We start from the raw sequence: 15,679 nt of genomic DNA, 5'->3' as shown, positions 1-15,679 counted from the left end.
GTTCTCCTTCTCATTGCGCAGTGCAAAGCATACTTGTTTAAACAACCCTGGCGCGGCTTTAAATGTTTAGATTGTGTGCATGTTTTCCTCCAAGAATGTCAAAAGGGGGGTGGTGGGGGGAGTCAGTTTAAAGTTTAAATAAATCTTTCTGAGCTTTGTCTCAGTCCCTCCATTGTGCAACCGTTTAAGAAATCCCTGCCTGCTTTTAAGATCGACAAAAGCGGCTCCCCACGAGATGAGCCGCCTTTGAGATCCGTATCGCAGCCTCATGGTGTGAAATCAAAAACAAGAACCAAAAGACCAGAGCTAGTTCCCTAGGAGTCAAAAATACCTGGCCAGAAGACTGACTGACTTTCTTTTCTTTCTTTCTTTCCCATCTTTCTTTCCTTTCTTTCTTTCCTTTCTAGTTTCCTATGAGTCAAAAATACCTGGCCAGAAGACTGACTTTCTTTCTTTCTTTCCTTTCTTTCCCTTCTTTCCTTTCTAGTTTCCTTTCTTTCCTTTCTAGTTTCCTATGAGTCAAGAAGACCTGGCCAGAAGACTAACTTGCTTTCCTTTCCCTTCTTTCTTTCCTTCCTTTCCCTTTCTTTTCTTTCTTTCCCTTTCTTTCTTTCTTTCTTTCTTTCTTTCTTTCTTTCTTTCTTTCTTTCTTTCTTTCCTTCCTTCCTTCCCTTTCATTTCTTTCTTTCCCTTTCTTTCTTTCCTTCCTTCCTTCCTCTTCTTTCCCTTTCTTTTTCCTTCCTTCCTTTTCTTTCCCTCTTTCTTTCCTTCCTCTTCTTTCCTCTTTTTTTTCCTTCCTTCCTTCCTTCCTTCCTTCCTTCCTTCCTTCCTTCCTTCCTTCCTTCCTTCCTTCCTTCCTCCCTCCCTCCCTCCCTCCCTCCCCTGACAGGACGCTAGCCAGATGAATATTGATGGATGCTGGTAGGCAGAGGCAGAATTTTCCCCCTTATTTTCCTCCCCAAAAACTAAGCCCGACCACAGAGTTTCGGAGCGAAGCACGGGGATCGAGCTAGTAATAAAAGAAAATGGAATATTTGTGTCACTTAGGGAAATACAGTGCATTTCATTCACCCACAGAGGAGTTTCTCGTCGCACATTTATGTTCACAAGTACACAAATGACACTTGTAATCTCCTGCTATTCACTTCTAAAAAATTATGTTCCTCTTAAGGGACGTAATGCAGAACCTTCCAGTAAGTATTTAGCTGGAGGGTGGTATGGAAAGAATTTTCAAGGCTTTTGTGACACTCCAGCAACTGACTAGTGCAACTTTTTTTTTTTTTAACTGGGGTGGGCTGTATGAAAAAGCTGCAGGAAGAAAATGCACCTGCCCACCTCAGGTCAGGTCTGCACAAGATATATTTCTCTCTTCTGAGTTTTTGCCCTGGGAATTTTCCATCTTGAAAAAGCTAAAAGTCCGAGTTTGGCTCCAGAGAGGCCACCTATGGACCGTTTTAAGAAATTAAGAGTGCTGGAAGTTATGTCTCATGAGGGTGGATTCATTTAGCTTGTCAATTACTCTCCTTACAAAAGCAACAAAACTCACCTGCCAGCAGTAAAAACTCTTTCCCGCCCCCAATATTTGGTCTCAATCCGGAGTATGCAATGGTAGAGGTTGCCTCTGAATGCTAGCCAGACGAATACCGATGGATGCTGGTAGGCAGAGGCAGAATTTCCCCCCCCCACACCCTTATTTTCATCCCCCAAAACTTGCCCAATGACATAGTTTCATAGCAAAGCACAGGTATCGAGCTAGTCTTAGATAGAAGTAGGTATGAAATACATTTTGCAGCAGCTGCTCTGCCCCTGTGGAAGCACCCCCCGGCCTCCCCCTCCCGTCAAGGATCCCAACCGTGGAGTATTCCTGTTCCCCATGATTTTTTTCCCCCCTCTTCTCTATGGGCTCCTGGCAGCAGAGGGGGCCCTTGGAAGAGCCAAAGGCTGTTTAAATCCTGGCTTGCCAATTCCTGATATGTGTCACCGCGGAATCCTTGCGCTTTCACCCAAGAGACAAAAGGTGACTAACTCAATCGTCAGGGGTATAGAGAAGGCGAGGCTTTGCGTGCATTAAACGTCCCTTCCGTATCACAGACCGCCCAAAGGACACTTCCTCGTCTTGGAACAAGGCTGCTACACGTATCAAAAAGCAGGTGGATATTAGCCAGGATCCCCCCCCCTTTTTAAAGCAATCTCTCCCCTCCCCCCACCAAAAAGCTAAGCCAACCCTTCCCTCCCAGTCCACGTGTTGTGTTGGATTTCCACCTCTGTTGCCCTGCTAGAGATGTTACATTGGCTCCGTCAAGTCATGCCTCTGGAATTTCCTGACCCTCCACACCTGCCTTGTGGGTTACACTTCCCTGGGATTGGGGGGTGGGTGGGGGAGAACCAAGCTCCCCTGGCACATGCAGCCATTCAGGATATATTAATGGCGGGGTGGAAGTCCAGTTTGGGTTCATGAAGAGCCGAGGGACGGGATGAAGACTGTGTAGAAACTTCAGTTAAATTGGGGGTGGATATTTAGCATGAAATTCATCTAAGTTCTATGAGAGCCGCTTTGGTGGGTCAGACACTCCCCCCACCCCCCCAAAAAAGCTCCAGTTGTCTATCCAGATTACAGGCAACGTCCAAAGGCAAGAGGCGTTACAGATTAACAGAGTTGGAAGGGACCTTGTAGGTCATCTAGTCCAACCTGCCACCCAAGCAAGAGACCCTACACCATTTCTGACAGATGGGAGTCCAGTCTCTTCTTGAAAGCTTCCAGGGATGAAGCTCCCACAACTTCTGAAGGCAAGCTGTTGATTGGTCTCATTGTTGGAAAATTTCTCCTTATTTCCAGGTTGTTCAGTTTCCATCCATTATTATTCTTTATCTGGCCTTTGGGTGCTTCGGAAAATAACCTGACCCCTTCCTCCTCTCTGTGGCAGCCCCTCAAATCTTGGAAGGCTGCTCTCCTGTCTCCCCTGGTCCTTCCCTTCCCTAGACTAGCCAGGCCCGGTTCCTGCAACTGTTCATCGTATATTTTAGCTTCCAGTCATCCTGATTGCTCTTCTCTGCACTCTTTCTAGAGTCTCAACATCTTTTTGATAGTGTGGTGACCAAAACTCGATGCAGTACTCTAGGTGTGGTCTTACTAAGGCTTTATAGAGTGGTATTAGTACCTCCCTTGATCTCGATTGTATTAATACAACTTAGGATTGCATTAGCCTTTTGGGCTGCCGCTCCACACTATTTGGCTCATATTTAACTGGTTGTCCGCTAAGATCCCTCTCCCAGTTATTGCTATTAAGCCTAGTTTCACTCCGTCTATAGGTGTACTTTTTTTTTCTTGCCTAAGTGTAGGACTTTACTTTTCTCTACACTGAACTGCATTTTGTCAGATAGGTCCCAGGTTTCAAGTCTGTCAAGATCCACCTGGATCTTGAGCCTAATCTTCTAGGGTGTTGGCTATTATTCCTGCCAGCTTAGTATCATCTGCAAATTTGCTAAGTTCCCCTTGTATTCCCTCCTCTAAGTCGTTTATGAAGATGTTGAAGAGTCCTGGGCCTAAGATGGAACCTTGTGGCACTTTAGGAATTAATATTCAGCCTCAGTTGCCCCCACAGAGCCATCCTCTGATTGATAGCAGGGTCGCCCAGTTTAATGGGCATGCGGGCAACCTCTCTTCCGTCGAATGCAGGTTTTAGCTCTCTTTTCATCCTCCCGGTAGCCCTGTAACCTCCCCCACGAGAAAGAGCCAGTGAGAGACCCTGTGAACTATTGGCTCAGCCAGGCCTGGGCTCCAATCCAGGCACCCCTCCCCACCCAATCTAGCTCTGCATGTCGGTTTCAGTCCCTGACCCTCATAAATCACGGAGAGGAGAGGAGAGCTTAAGGAATCACGTCTCCTCCCAGAGTGTTTGTAAGCAACATCTGGAACGGCTTTTATTTCCCACCAACTTCCAGAGTTAATTTTAAACTTCACCCTCTTCTTACAGAGTTGCAGAAGGTTTTTTTTTTTCCTTTTTTTTTTAACTGCCTGTTTTTCAATCCCATGCAAAGCTGTTTCGGCGGGGGAGGAGGGCTGAGAGCCCACAATTCCACGCCTGGCTAAGGATGCATAGCTAAGCAATCCACAGGAATTTGCCCGTCAGTGACATTAGAGGCGAATTGCACTGGAGCCTGACAACAGCGAAGCCTCAAATCAGAAAGCCCTGGCTTAAAAAGAACCTCTTAGATTTTATGATTTGGAATAACACTGAACATGGGGGGGCGGGGGGGGGACCTCTCTCCTCCAGAGAGAGGCCATCTAACTAACATGCAAGAGAGATGGAAACGCTTTAAATCGTTTGCCCCGATTACCTGAGTTTTCAGAATTGGCAGGATTCGAACCGCAAAGGGGTGAGAAAGACTTGTTTTGGGGCGCAAAGTCCCAAGGCAAGAAAGCCGCCTTCTACCCTCTCATCCGTCTTTATCACCCATCCCCTCCCACTTGTGACTGTACGACAGCAACTTTATCGCTTGTATCCCTAACGATTTATATGGACTGTTTCCTGGTATGACTCGATTGCTTATTGTACCCTAGGACTATATTCTAAAGTATTTATATACCCTGTGACTATATAAGCCTAGGACTATCATTAAGTGTTGTAGCTGATGGTTCTTGACTCTTGACGAATTTTTCTTTTATGTGCACTGAGGGCATTTGCACCAAGACAAATTCCTTGTGTGTCCAATTACACTTGGCCAATAAAAGAATTCTATTCTATTCTATTCTATTCTAATTTCTATTCTATCCAATTATTTACAAAGTCTGCACTACTATTACTAACAATCTTCTCATTGTTCCTATCACCCATCCCCTCCCACTTGTGACTATATGACTGTAACCTTATTGCTTGTATTCTTACAATTTATATTGTTTCCTTGTATGATTAGATTGCTAATTCTATCCTGTGACTATCATTGTTGTACATTATGATTCTTGATTCTTAATGTATCTTTTATGTATACTGAGAGTATTTACACAAAGACAAATTCATTATGTGTCCAATCACATTTGGCCAATAAAGAATTCTATTCTATTCTATTCTATTCTATTCTATTCTATTCTATTCTATTCTATTCTATTCTATTCTATTCTATTCTATTCCTCTACTCTACTCTACTCTACTCTGCTCTACTCTACTTCTTATTCCATTCTACTGGTGGGCCTTACCTGCCGCCCCTCACCTCCCTTTTTGAGCAGGTTTAAACTCTGGGTTTGCCATCCTGGATGAGTGTGTGTGTTTGTGTGTGTGTGTGTGAGGGGGGGTAACATTTATTTACTTATGAAATTCATCTCACTGTCTGAAACCAATTGGTCTAGGAGGTGGCTTCGATAATTAGAAAGGAAGGCTGCAGAGACCCAACAAACCTCCCCAACGATTTAACATAGCTACTCAAGGCAAGGGGTTAAAATCAGAGGTTTGTTTTTGTTTAAAAAAAGCCATCGATCTCTTACCATTAATCCTCAAAGGCCCCCTCTGGAAGAACCACAATTTTGACCCTTTCCAGAAGGCGGGGTGGGGGGCAGAATCTGTACCTCAGGTGACCCACAGGAGAAACACTCCTCTCCCCCCCCCCAAAAAAAAAATAAAATAGGTGGGGAACCCATCGTCGTTCATTTGTTGTCCTACTACAAGTCCGAAGGCAGAGAAAAGCAAGGAGAAAGCTGCAGGCTGCAATTCGGAATCCATCCTTGTATGAAGCTGCGTAATTAAGGCACACACACACCAAATTTATACGGTGCACTTCAGACACCCCCCCCACCGGGACAGTTCCTCCGGATCAGGGCACAGACAGTCGCAAATGTCATCCTTTTTGGAGATTTGAAACCAATTCAATTTAGGCAAATTGAGGGGGGCGAGAAGACGAAGAAGAATCCACCACAAGGCTTAATATTATTGCAGATCAGCACGGGGAGGTTTGGCGGAGAGGCCGTTTAGGACGAGGGAAATGGTGAAGAGCAGATTTTTTTCTTTTTTTTTTCCCCCCCGGGTACCGCCCTCATCTGGGTTGGAAGATGATGCGGTTTTGGGAGAAGCCAGCGCAGGAGGGCCTGTTCTGGAATTGCCACACCGGAGTCTTGAGGAGAGCCAGGCTGCAAAGCAGGGCAGGAGGGGAACCGCTTACTGGACAGATCTCTCTCCCGTCTCCCTCCACCCGTGCACACACCCCCCCGGATCCAGCCCGCCACCATAATTAGAGGCCAGAGGGCTCTCCTGCCTCTTCATTAACTCCATTCCTGCCTTTTCTTGCAAGCCCAGCACGGCCCTTCAGGGTTGTGGTTTGGAAGAGGTTTCCCTGCCTTGTGGGTCGGCATGGAGGGTGTGTGTGTGGTGGTGGGGGGTGGAATTTCTCCTTGGGCAAGCTCAGCTCTCTCTCTCAAGGCCGCAGCCTCTCTCTTCGGCCAGGTTGTCACCCCAGAGGCTTCAAGGAAGCCGGGACGGGCGGGGGGCGGCTCCGTCCCCACCTCCTGTGGCAGCCTTTCCTCTCCCTTGGCCAAAGGTGAGGCTGAAGGGAGAAAGGGGACCGTGCCACGGCTGGAAGAAGAGGGCAAGAGGGACTTCTTCTCCCGCTGCCCTCTTTGGGCGCCTGGCGGTCCCAGTTTTGCTGGCTTGCTTTAGCCAGTGCTTGTTTTTAGAGCGGGATGAATTGTTCTCACGGTCAGGCAATTCCCTCCCGAGATCTAAGTTGCTTCTCTCCTTGATTAGTTTCCACCCATGGCTTCTTATCCTGCCTTCAGGTGCTTTGGAAGGTAGCTTGAACCCCGCTCCTCCCCATTTCTTCTTTGGGGCAGCCCCTAGGCCTTGTTCCGCTCCCTTGTCCCGGGAGATTCGGGCCAAATGGCTCCACGTGACCAAGAATGCTTTGAAATATGGAGTTAGGATCATTTCTTGGAGGCGGGAGAGCCGCCGAGAAGCTACAAGGTTGGCTTTCGGGACATGGCATCACCCTTCCAGGGACAGGCCCAGACTTGCCCGGCCACACGGCGGAAGGGCTGCCCTGGAAGGCTTCGAGGTTTCCCTCTGCCCTCCTCTTCCTCCTCCTCCTCCCGAGACAGGGAGGCCTGGCCAGGTGGAAAGTGGCTGAGCTGGGAAGCGACCTTGGCTGCGTCTCCACCTCTCTGGATCCTTGAACCTTCCGGTCTGACTCTCTCAGCCCAGGAGCCTGTCCTGCATCACTGCTAAGCACAGGAAAGGCTCAACTTTGGAACTGCTCATTTGAAAGGCAAAGGGGGGGGTGGCAGGAGGCTGCCCCCTCCCTTAAGGAAGGAAAAACAGATCTGCTTCTCTGAGCCAAGAAGCAGAGGGGTGGAGGAGGGAAAGGAAGTGTATTTTCAATCGAAATCATTTTGTTTTCCTCTTTTCCATTTTAAGGAGCCACTTCCTTTCCGATATGCTAATCCCATTGATCACCTGCTGTTGATTCAGGGCCCTTCCCTGGCCAGCCGCCTCCTCAGACGGTTGGCCTTCATTGCTCAATCTGGTCTGAATCCACAGCACCACCGCCGGGCTCAGCAGTTATGAACCCAGGCAGCAGAATTGGGGCCACTTCCCCACACACACACCCTTTGCAATGATTCCCGAATCCAGTTATTTTCTCACCTGGGCGCGAACCCCACTCCTCCTCCAATTCAAACTAGCAGCCTGAAAAGCAGAGATGCAACAGGACTGCATGATGCTTCTTGGCTCGGAGCCCCCAGGCGCATCATTTCCCAGAAATCTTCAGACACGGCCCATTCAATATCGCATTTATGGGTTTGCATACAAACTCCCCCCTCCCAACTCTCCCTCTAGCCCAGAGGCCTCCAAACTTGGCAACTTTAAGACTTGTGGACTATTATTATTAATTATTCACAAAAACCAACAGTGCACACAGCAAACGAGAGGACTAGGCTGGGTTTCGTATCACAAATCACTAGTCGAACACTTCCCAAGCTTTTAGCCACTGCGTGATGTATCGGCGGATTATGCGAGCAGATCCCAGTAAGGTGGCCTTCTGCAGCTGACCAAGAGTGATTTGGTCAGTGCCAGTTGTTTTTAAGTGCTTGCCTAGGTCCTTAGGCACAGCACCCAGTGTGCCCAGTACCACTGGAACCACCTGCACTGGTTTATGCCGGAGTCACTGCAGTTCGATTCTCAAGTCTTGATATCTGGTGATTTTTTTCAAGTTGTTTCTCGTCAATTATTTTTATTATTAAATTTTATTGAATAAACATTAAAACAACTGAACACAGTGCAACTTTCTTGGCCATCATTTTGGCCATACAAGCTGTTGTGTAGATACACATAACAGTTAATTTCTTTTCCTTTTATGTTATTAGTATAGAGCTAGCTGCATATTATTTCTATTTACATTTATCTACAGTTATATACATATTTACAACCATCTTTTATACTCCTGCATTCGTATCACCTCGTATTTGTCCATTATATTCCATTCTCTTTGGTTTACAAAACTTTAATTTTCATTCCCATAAAGCATCAACCCTTTCTTTCTTTTTCCTTGACTCTGCTAGCCATTCGTACATTTTATTCCAGGATATATAATACTCCGTCCCACCCTTATCTTTGATCTCTAAAGTTAGACTGTCCATCTTTGCACAGACTAATATTTATTGTTTCACTTTCTGTAGGGAAGAATCTTCATTCTTCCAGTTTTGGGCATACGCCGATCTTGCAGCTGTTATTATATGTATCATTAAATATACTGTTCCTTTACTGTATTTCTAGCTGGAAGTCCCCAAGTCTTAAAGTTGCCAAGTTTGGGGACCCATTCTCTTGTTTTCCAACATCCTGGAACAAGTCGCCTCTCCAAAACACCAGGCCTCAAGCCCTGGCATTTCACACACTATATCCTTCCTATTTTATTTAATCTTTTGATTGCACCGAGTGCACATCAGGTTTCTTTTTTTAAATAAAAAAAAATTAGAGATTGTTCTACTTGAAAGTTAAGAGAGAACTCTCTATTCCTCAAAGCACTGAAGAGCTGCTTAACGCGCAACCTTCACAGGACCCTCAAACCCTACATAAAAGAGCAAACACTCTTTTTGAGAAGGGCCTGCCTCCAATCCAAGACACACACCCCCCAAACACAGGATGAGGAGAGGCACTTTCCACCAGCCTAGATTCCCCGCTCCCCGAATCTGAGGGGGGTCCGCCCAGGGCCTGTCAATCTCCCTTTTCTTCCAAGACTTTTTCTAAATGCCCCTGACTGTTTTGCCCCAGTCCTTATTCTCCAGTTGCATTTCGGTCTGTGGGCAAAAAGTACAATATGCAGTCCTGCATCCCTGGGCCACCGCCTCTCCCCCCCCCCCCCCCCCCCAGAGACACACCTATCGGAACTAAAGCAAAGCAGTCATTTCAGGGTGTGTCTGGCGCCTTCCCACCTTGGCCAGCCGCCGGCACTGCGCCTGTCTTCAAAGAGCACAAAGTGACACCAGACGCCAAGGCCGCATGGCCGGGTTGGTTGGTTTCCTCGGGCTGCTTCCCACCACTTTTCCTCCAGTCCCGGCTGCACCCCCTGCACCCCCCACCCCCGCCCCACAAGGAAGATCTGGCCTGCCATTCTTCCCCCCCACCTTTCCCTTCCTCTCTGCTCCAAGGCCCCCAGCTTTGCTCTTAAGGAAACAGAGGAAGCTTTGCCAAGCCTTGGCAAAAAAAAAAAGGCCGGGTTGTGTGTGTGTGTGTGTGTGTGTGTGTGTGTGAGAGAGAGAGAGAGAGAGAGAGAGAGAGGAGGAAGGGAGGAGGGAGCGAGAGGGGGGACAAACTTCAGTCCAGCAGTGTGTGTGGGTGTGTGTGTGTGTGAGAGAGAGAGAGGAGGAAAGGGGGGGACAAACTTCAGTTGCAGCTCCAGAGGCGGGTGTGTGTGTGTGTGTGTGTGTGTCAAGGTGTGTGTGTGAGAATTGTGTGTGTGTGTGTGTGTGTGTGTGTGTGTGTGTGTGTGACAGAGAGAGAGAGAACTTCAGCCTCAGTTCCAGAGGCTGAGAGGGGGTCTAGGTATGTGTGAATGGTTGAGAGTGGTGTGTGTGTGTGTGTGTGAAGGGGAGGGAGGGGAGAACGAACTCAGTCTCAGTTCCAGGGTGTGTGTGTGTGTCAAGGTGTGTGTGTGAATGGGTGGGAGAGAGTGGTGTGTGTGAAAATGGGGAGGGAGGGGGGAGAATGAACTTTAGCCTCAGGCGGGGGGGTGGGGGTGTCAAAGTGTGTGTGTGAATGGGTGGGAGAGAGTGGTGTGTGTGTGTGTGTGTGAAAGTGGGGGGGGGGAGAACGAACTTTAGCCTCAGCTCCCGAGGCCTGGAGGGGGGTCAAGGTGTGTGTGAGAGAATTTGTGTGTGTGTGTGTGTGCGTGTGTGATCGAGAGAGAGAGGGAAACTAACTTCAGCCTCAGCCTCAGCCTCAGCGGGGCCGATCTCAATCTCCCTTCCTGCCCCAACGCCCAACGCGGCTTAGCCAGAACGGGAAATCGGACGGAGCGAGATCAGGGACCGCCGCCCGTTGCCACCCTCCCATCGGAGGCGTCCGAAGCCGCCCCGCGCCGCTTCCTTACCTTCCTGGCTCTGGGAGCTCCGGAGGGTCTGGAGCAGGAGGAGCAAGGCGGCGGACACCAGGAAGGTCCCGCGGAGCCCCGGCAGGCCGCCCATGCTGTCGCCGAGTCCCGTCCCCACCGCCGCTGCCCTTCGCCGGTCTCCGGAGCGAGTCGCCTCTTCTTCGCCGCCGCCTCCTGACTCCGGCCGCAGCCCCGGGACGGGAAGCTCAATGGGAGGCTGGTGGGAAAGTTCTCGCCCTGTTCATTCATGCCTGGGCTGACGTCACCGGGGCCACGCCTCTCCGGAGGCCGGGCAGACCGCCCCGCCCCGCTCCCAGGGAGCCCCCGCGGGGGGGGGGGAGATCTCCCCGAGGGAAGCGGGGGGGCAAGGCTGGCATTCCGGGGGGGGGGGGGGGCAGAGAGCCGGGGAAAAGGGGGCGGTTGGCATCCTTGGCTAGCCAGGATTTGGGGGCGGGGGTGCCGGGCGCTCCTTCCTTCCAGCGGGTCAAAACGCCGCCGAGCCCCAGGCCGGAAAACGGGGATTTATATTGAATGGACTCGGAATTCCCTTTAGTCGGAATAACGAGTGGAGTAAAATCTGCAGGGAGCCCTTTCCTCTCCCCTCCCTTCTCCTCCCCTCCTTTCCTTTCCCTTCCCTCTTCCTCCTTCCCTTCTCTTCCCCTACCTCCCTTCCCTCTTCCCCTTCCCTCTTCCTCCCCTTCCCCTTCTCCTACCTCCTCTTCCCCATTCCCTCTTCCTCCTTTCCTTCCTCTTTCCCTTCCCTCTTCCTCCTCCTTCCTTCCCTTCCCCCTACCTCCCCTTCCTCCTTCCCTTCCTCCCCTTCCCCCAACCTCCCTTCCCTCTTCCTCCTTTCCTTCCTCTTTCCCTTCCCTTTTCCTCCTTCCCTTCCCCTACCTCCCCTTCCCCGTTCCTCCTTCCCTTCCCTCCCCTTCCCCAACCTCCCCTTCCCTCTTCCTCCTTCCCTTCCCTCCCCTTCCCTCTTCCTCCTTTCCTTCCTCTTTCCCTTCCCTATTCCTCCTTCCCTTCCCTTCCCCTACCTCCCCTTCCTCCTTCCCTTCCCCTCCCCTTCCCCAACCTCCCCTTCCCTCTTCCTCCTTCCCTTCCCTCCCCCTTCCCCAACCTCCCCTTCCCTCGTCCTCCTTTCCTTCCTCCTCCTTCCCTTCCCTATTCCTCCTTCCCTTCCCTTCCCCCTACCTCCCCTTCCCCCTTCCTCCTTCTCCCCTTCCCTCCCCCTTCCCCAACCTCCCCTTCCCTCTTCCTCCTTTCCTTCCTTTCCCTTTCCCTTCCTTTCCTCCTCCTTTCCTTTTTTCCCTGCCCTCCTTCCCTTCACTTTCCCTCTTCCGCCTTTCCATCCCTCTTCCCCCTACCTTCCCTTCCCCTTCCTTTCCTTTCTCTTCCCTCTTCCTCCTTCCCTTCCCTCCCCTACCTCCCCTTCCCTCTTCCTCCTTCCCTTCCCTTCCATTGTCTCTTCCTCCTTCCCTCCCCTCCTCTCCTCTCCCCTCCTCCTTTCCTTTCCCACTCCGAAAAGGAGTATAAATGAAAGACCCACCATTAGCTCCCCTCTCATACTGGAAATGCCTAGTCCGTAACAATGTCCTGCTTAGAGCAGGCTGAGCTGCCTTCTCCCCTTTTGACGTCTTTGCAGAAATTGGCTTACAAGACCCTGCTGATCCTGACATGGCAGTGCCCCCCAAAGAGGCTGAGAGCAATCGAAAAAGCCCTTCCCAAAAGGTCTCCCAAAGCCAAGGACGCCATCTTCCCCCCGCCTCCTAAATCCCATCTATCCTCCAAGTACTTTCTCGCCCCCTCCCCAAAAATCTCTTGCTAGTCAGATCCATAGGGAATTTCTTATCTTTATTTAGAATAAAATAGAATAACAAGAATTGGAAGAGACATTGGAAGTGTATTCTTCGCTTTTAAGAGTTTGATGGAGAACGTTCCACGCAGCCCTGGTGTGTGTGTGGGTCTGTGTGTTTGCATTTCACAAGTAGTCACTGGATTTGCTTTCATGACAAGAGACTGATTCTTCCTGCTTGCCCAAAGTACCGTTGCTCAAAACAAGACACGCTGCTTTGTCCATTTTCTTTCTGATTTGGGTTCGCAAAGACATTGGATGATATGTCAGTATTAAGCTGTTGGTCTGTTCCATGATGGAAGGCAAAGCACAGGCAATGTCATGCTTTAGAGGCCATGAATTTTTCCCCTTATTTTCCTCCCCAAAAACTAAGCCCGACCACAGAGTTTCGGAGCGAAGCACGGGGATCGAGCTAGTAATAAAAGAAAATGGAATATTTATGTCACTTAGGGAAATACAGTGCATTTCATTCACCCACAGAGGAGTTTCTCGTCGCACATTTATGCTCACAAGTACACAAATGACACCTGTAATCTCTTGCTATTCACTTCTTAAAAATTATGTTCCTCTTAAGGGACGTAATGCAGAACCTTCCAGTAAGTATTTGGCTGGAGGGTGGTATGGAAAGAATTTTCAAGGCTTTTGTGGCACTCCAGCAACTGACTAATGCAACTTTTCTCTTTTTTTTTTTTAACTGGGGTGGGCTGTATGAAAAAGCTGCAGGAAGAAAATGCACCTGCCCACCTCAGGTCAGGTCTGCACAAGATATATTTCTCTCTCCTGAGTGCTTTCCCTGGGAATTTTCCACCTTGAAAAAGCTAAAAGTCCGAGTTTGGCTCCAGAGAGGCCACCTATGGACCACTATAAGAAATTAAGAGTGCTGGAAGTTATGTCTCATGAGGGTGGATTCATTTAGCTTGTCAATTACTCTCCTTACAAAAGCAACAAAACTCACCTGCCAGCAGTAAAAACTCTTTCCCACCTCCCAATATTTGGTCTCAATCCGGAGTATGCAATGGTAGAGGTTGCCTCTGAAGATAGAAGTTCTGAATTTATTACGATAGCCTAATTAGATCCAGTCATCTCTTCCTTCCAGGATTTGAAATCCTTAGGATAGTTGTTTTAAGAGGTAGGTAGAAAGTATTGGAAACACACATTTTTGCTTATCTACACAGTGTTGCAATAAAATCTTAATCGCAGTGGTAATCGTATCGACCTGGTAGCCCCGGCCAATTGTCACGCCAGTAAATTCCACCATTCCATCTGTGATGTGGAGAATCTTTTTCATTCATGGTCTTTCCTGATGCATCACCATATTTTTGGAGTGTGGTATTGCAAAAAAAGGGGGGAGTGAAGGTGTTTTTTCCAAGTGTTTAAAAATTTGCATTATATTCTACTCCCACTGTTTTTCTCTTAGCAGAAAGCTATCGCGATACAAATGCACTTAACGTTACACAACACCATTTTAAAGAGCTAGCAGACTACACATGCGATTATCTATATAAATAATTTGATGTATTTAAGAGACATAAAATTATATCCATCCTGCTTCAGCACTTGCAATCATACCCCTGGTGGGAAAGGCCCTTCTCTATCCCAGTCCTATTTTTTTCGGTTCCCATCGGGTTTCGTTTAAAAACCCTTCTGAATATATAATTTCTCCCCCATTGATTTCATATTTGGTCTCTTTAAAAGTTTACGGTTAAATGTCAATCCCCAGCCTATCCAGCAATTTCTAATAAGTTTTTTTTTAACTTGAACATATCATCTTCCATTGTGGGTACAGATGCCTCCGTGCTATTACAATCCAAATTCACAGTATTCATTACATTGATGATCATTCTCTAATCTTACAACATTAATAACCTGTCCAGCCATTTCCGTTTGCCTTTTTAAAGTTGTCCACGTGTTAAATGTCCACGGACTCGACTCTTGGTGTGCAGTCGTTCTGCCCCACTTCCCCGCCGCGCTGAAGGATTGATGGGATTCTCCGTTTGCATGTTTTTCAGCTTCGTCGCGCTGAGCTGAGAGGTATGGAAGGCCCACCTGCTTGGGTGAGCCTTGTACAAATATTATTTGGCATGACATGGAGGAAAGAAAAGAGAGTCTGCGGGTGTCCCACCAGAGGCGTTGTGGCCAAGCAGAAGTGGACAGATCCCTGGTAAGGCTGAACCCTGAGGGTTTGGGTGAAGGAGCCCAGAGAGGGCCATAAAGGGGACGGGACCCCCCAGGCTCCAATTCCTGGCATTCTGCCCCAGAGGTGGGTCTTCAGCCAGTTCTGACCAGTTCTGGAAAACCGGTAGTGGGAATTTTGAGTCGTTCAGAGAACCGGCCAATCCCACCTCTGACTGGCCCCGCAAATCCCATATCTCTTCTCTGCCTTCCATTGAGTCCCAGCGGATCAGCTGGGTCTTCTTGGGTTGCCCTGCCCAGGAGAAGGGAGCTGGAAAGCAGGTGAGTGGGGTGGGGAGGGAATGGGGTTTTTGCAGTATATCCTTCCCCTGCCACGCCCACCAAGCCACGCCCAACAGAACCGGTAGTAAATAAATTTGAATCCCACCTCTGCTCTGATGCCTCTGATTTTTCCACCCAATGGATGGCTTGTGAGAGAATTTCAAGGCCGTGTAGATTATATCTGGGCGGTGATGCACGCTGTTGGGCAACGCCGCCTGTTCTACCCGCTGATGTTATGAAATCCTTTTCCCTAGAAGGAACCGAAGCATGTTTCTGCTTGAAGGTAAGATTCAGCCTCATCAGGGATGGCAGAGAGCTGAGTCACGCTACTCTCCGGCTCTCGCCTTCCCAGCCTCGGCTCTGCCAGGATGATGAGTTGGAGTCAGCCAGGGTGCCATTTAGATGAGTCTCGCCTGGCCAAAAGAGCAGGCGTTAGAAGTTGGAAACCAGTAAAATGCCACGAGAAAAAAATGCCTCTGCCCCAAGGGGACGTCAGTCTCGCTGGCATTGGAAGAAGAGCAAGCATCCTTCTCACATATACAGCGACTTCTTTGGATTAGATTAGATTAGATTAGATTAGATTAGATTAGATTAGATTAGATAACAGAGTTGGAAGGAGACCCTACACCGTTTCTGACCAAGGGCAGTCCAATCTCTTCTTCCTTAGGATCAGAGGGATGGCCTGGGGTTCACATCCAGACATACCAACCGCCAGTTTCTTTAGGGTAAATGTGGGCATGGCTGAAAAAGGGAACCTTAAGGAGGACCACCAGATTCTGTCACGGCTTTGTGACAGATGGGCCA

The 15,679-nt window shown here is 48.9% G+C and overlaps 1 protein-coding gene across 1 annotated transcript in view; it reads right to left on the bottom strand.

Moving 5' to 3' along the window:
* Positions 1 to 10,733, bottom strand: part of EPHA2 (EPH receptor A2) — a 36,172-nt gene extending 25,439 nt beyond the window's left edge. Inside the window, exon 1 of the mRNA XM_087915102.1 lies at positions 10,567 to 10,733. Within this exon, the coding sequence (XP_087771228.1) occupies positions 10,567 to 10,660 (94 nt within the window). The 5' untranslated portion in view covers positions 10,661 to 10,733. The remainder of the gene's footprint in view (positions 1 to 10,566) is intronic.
* Positions 10,734 to 15,679: the final 4,946 nt, after the last annotated feature.

Source organism: Pseudonaja textilis, chromosome 18 (genome assembly GCF_049901715.1).
Source record: "Pseudonaja textilis isolate UNSWEBS1 chromosome 18, rPseTex1.2, whole genome shotgun sequence".
Classification (NCBI taxonomy): domain Eukaryota; kingdom Metazoa; phylum Chordata; class Lepidosauria; order Squamata; family Elapidae; genus Pseudonaja; species Pseudonaja textilis.
The sequence above is the reverse complement of the archived record's forward strand: the minus strand, read 5'-3'. Positions and strand labels throughout refer to the sequence as shown.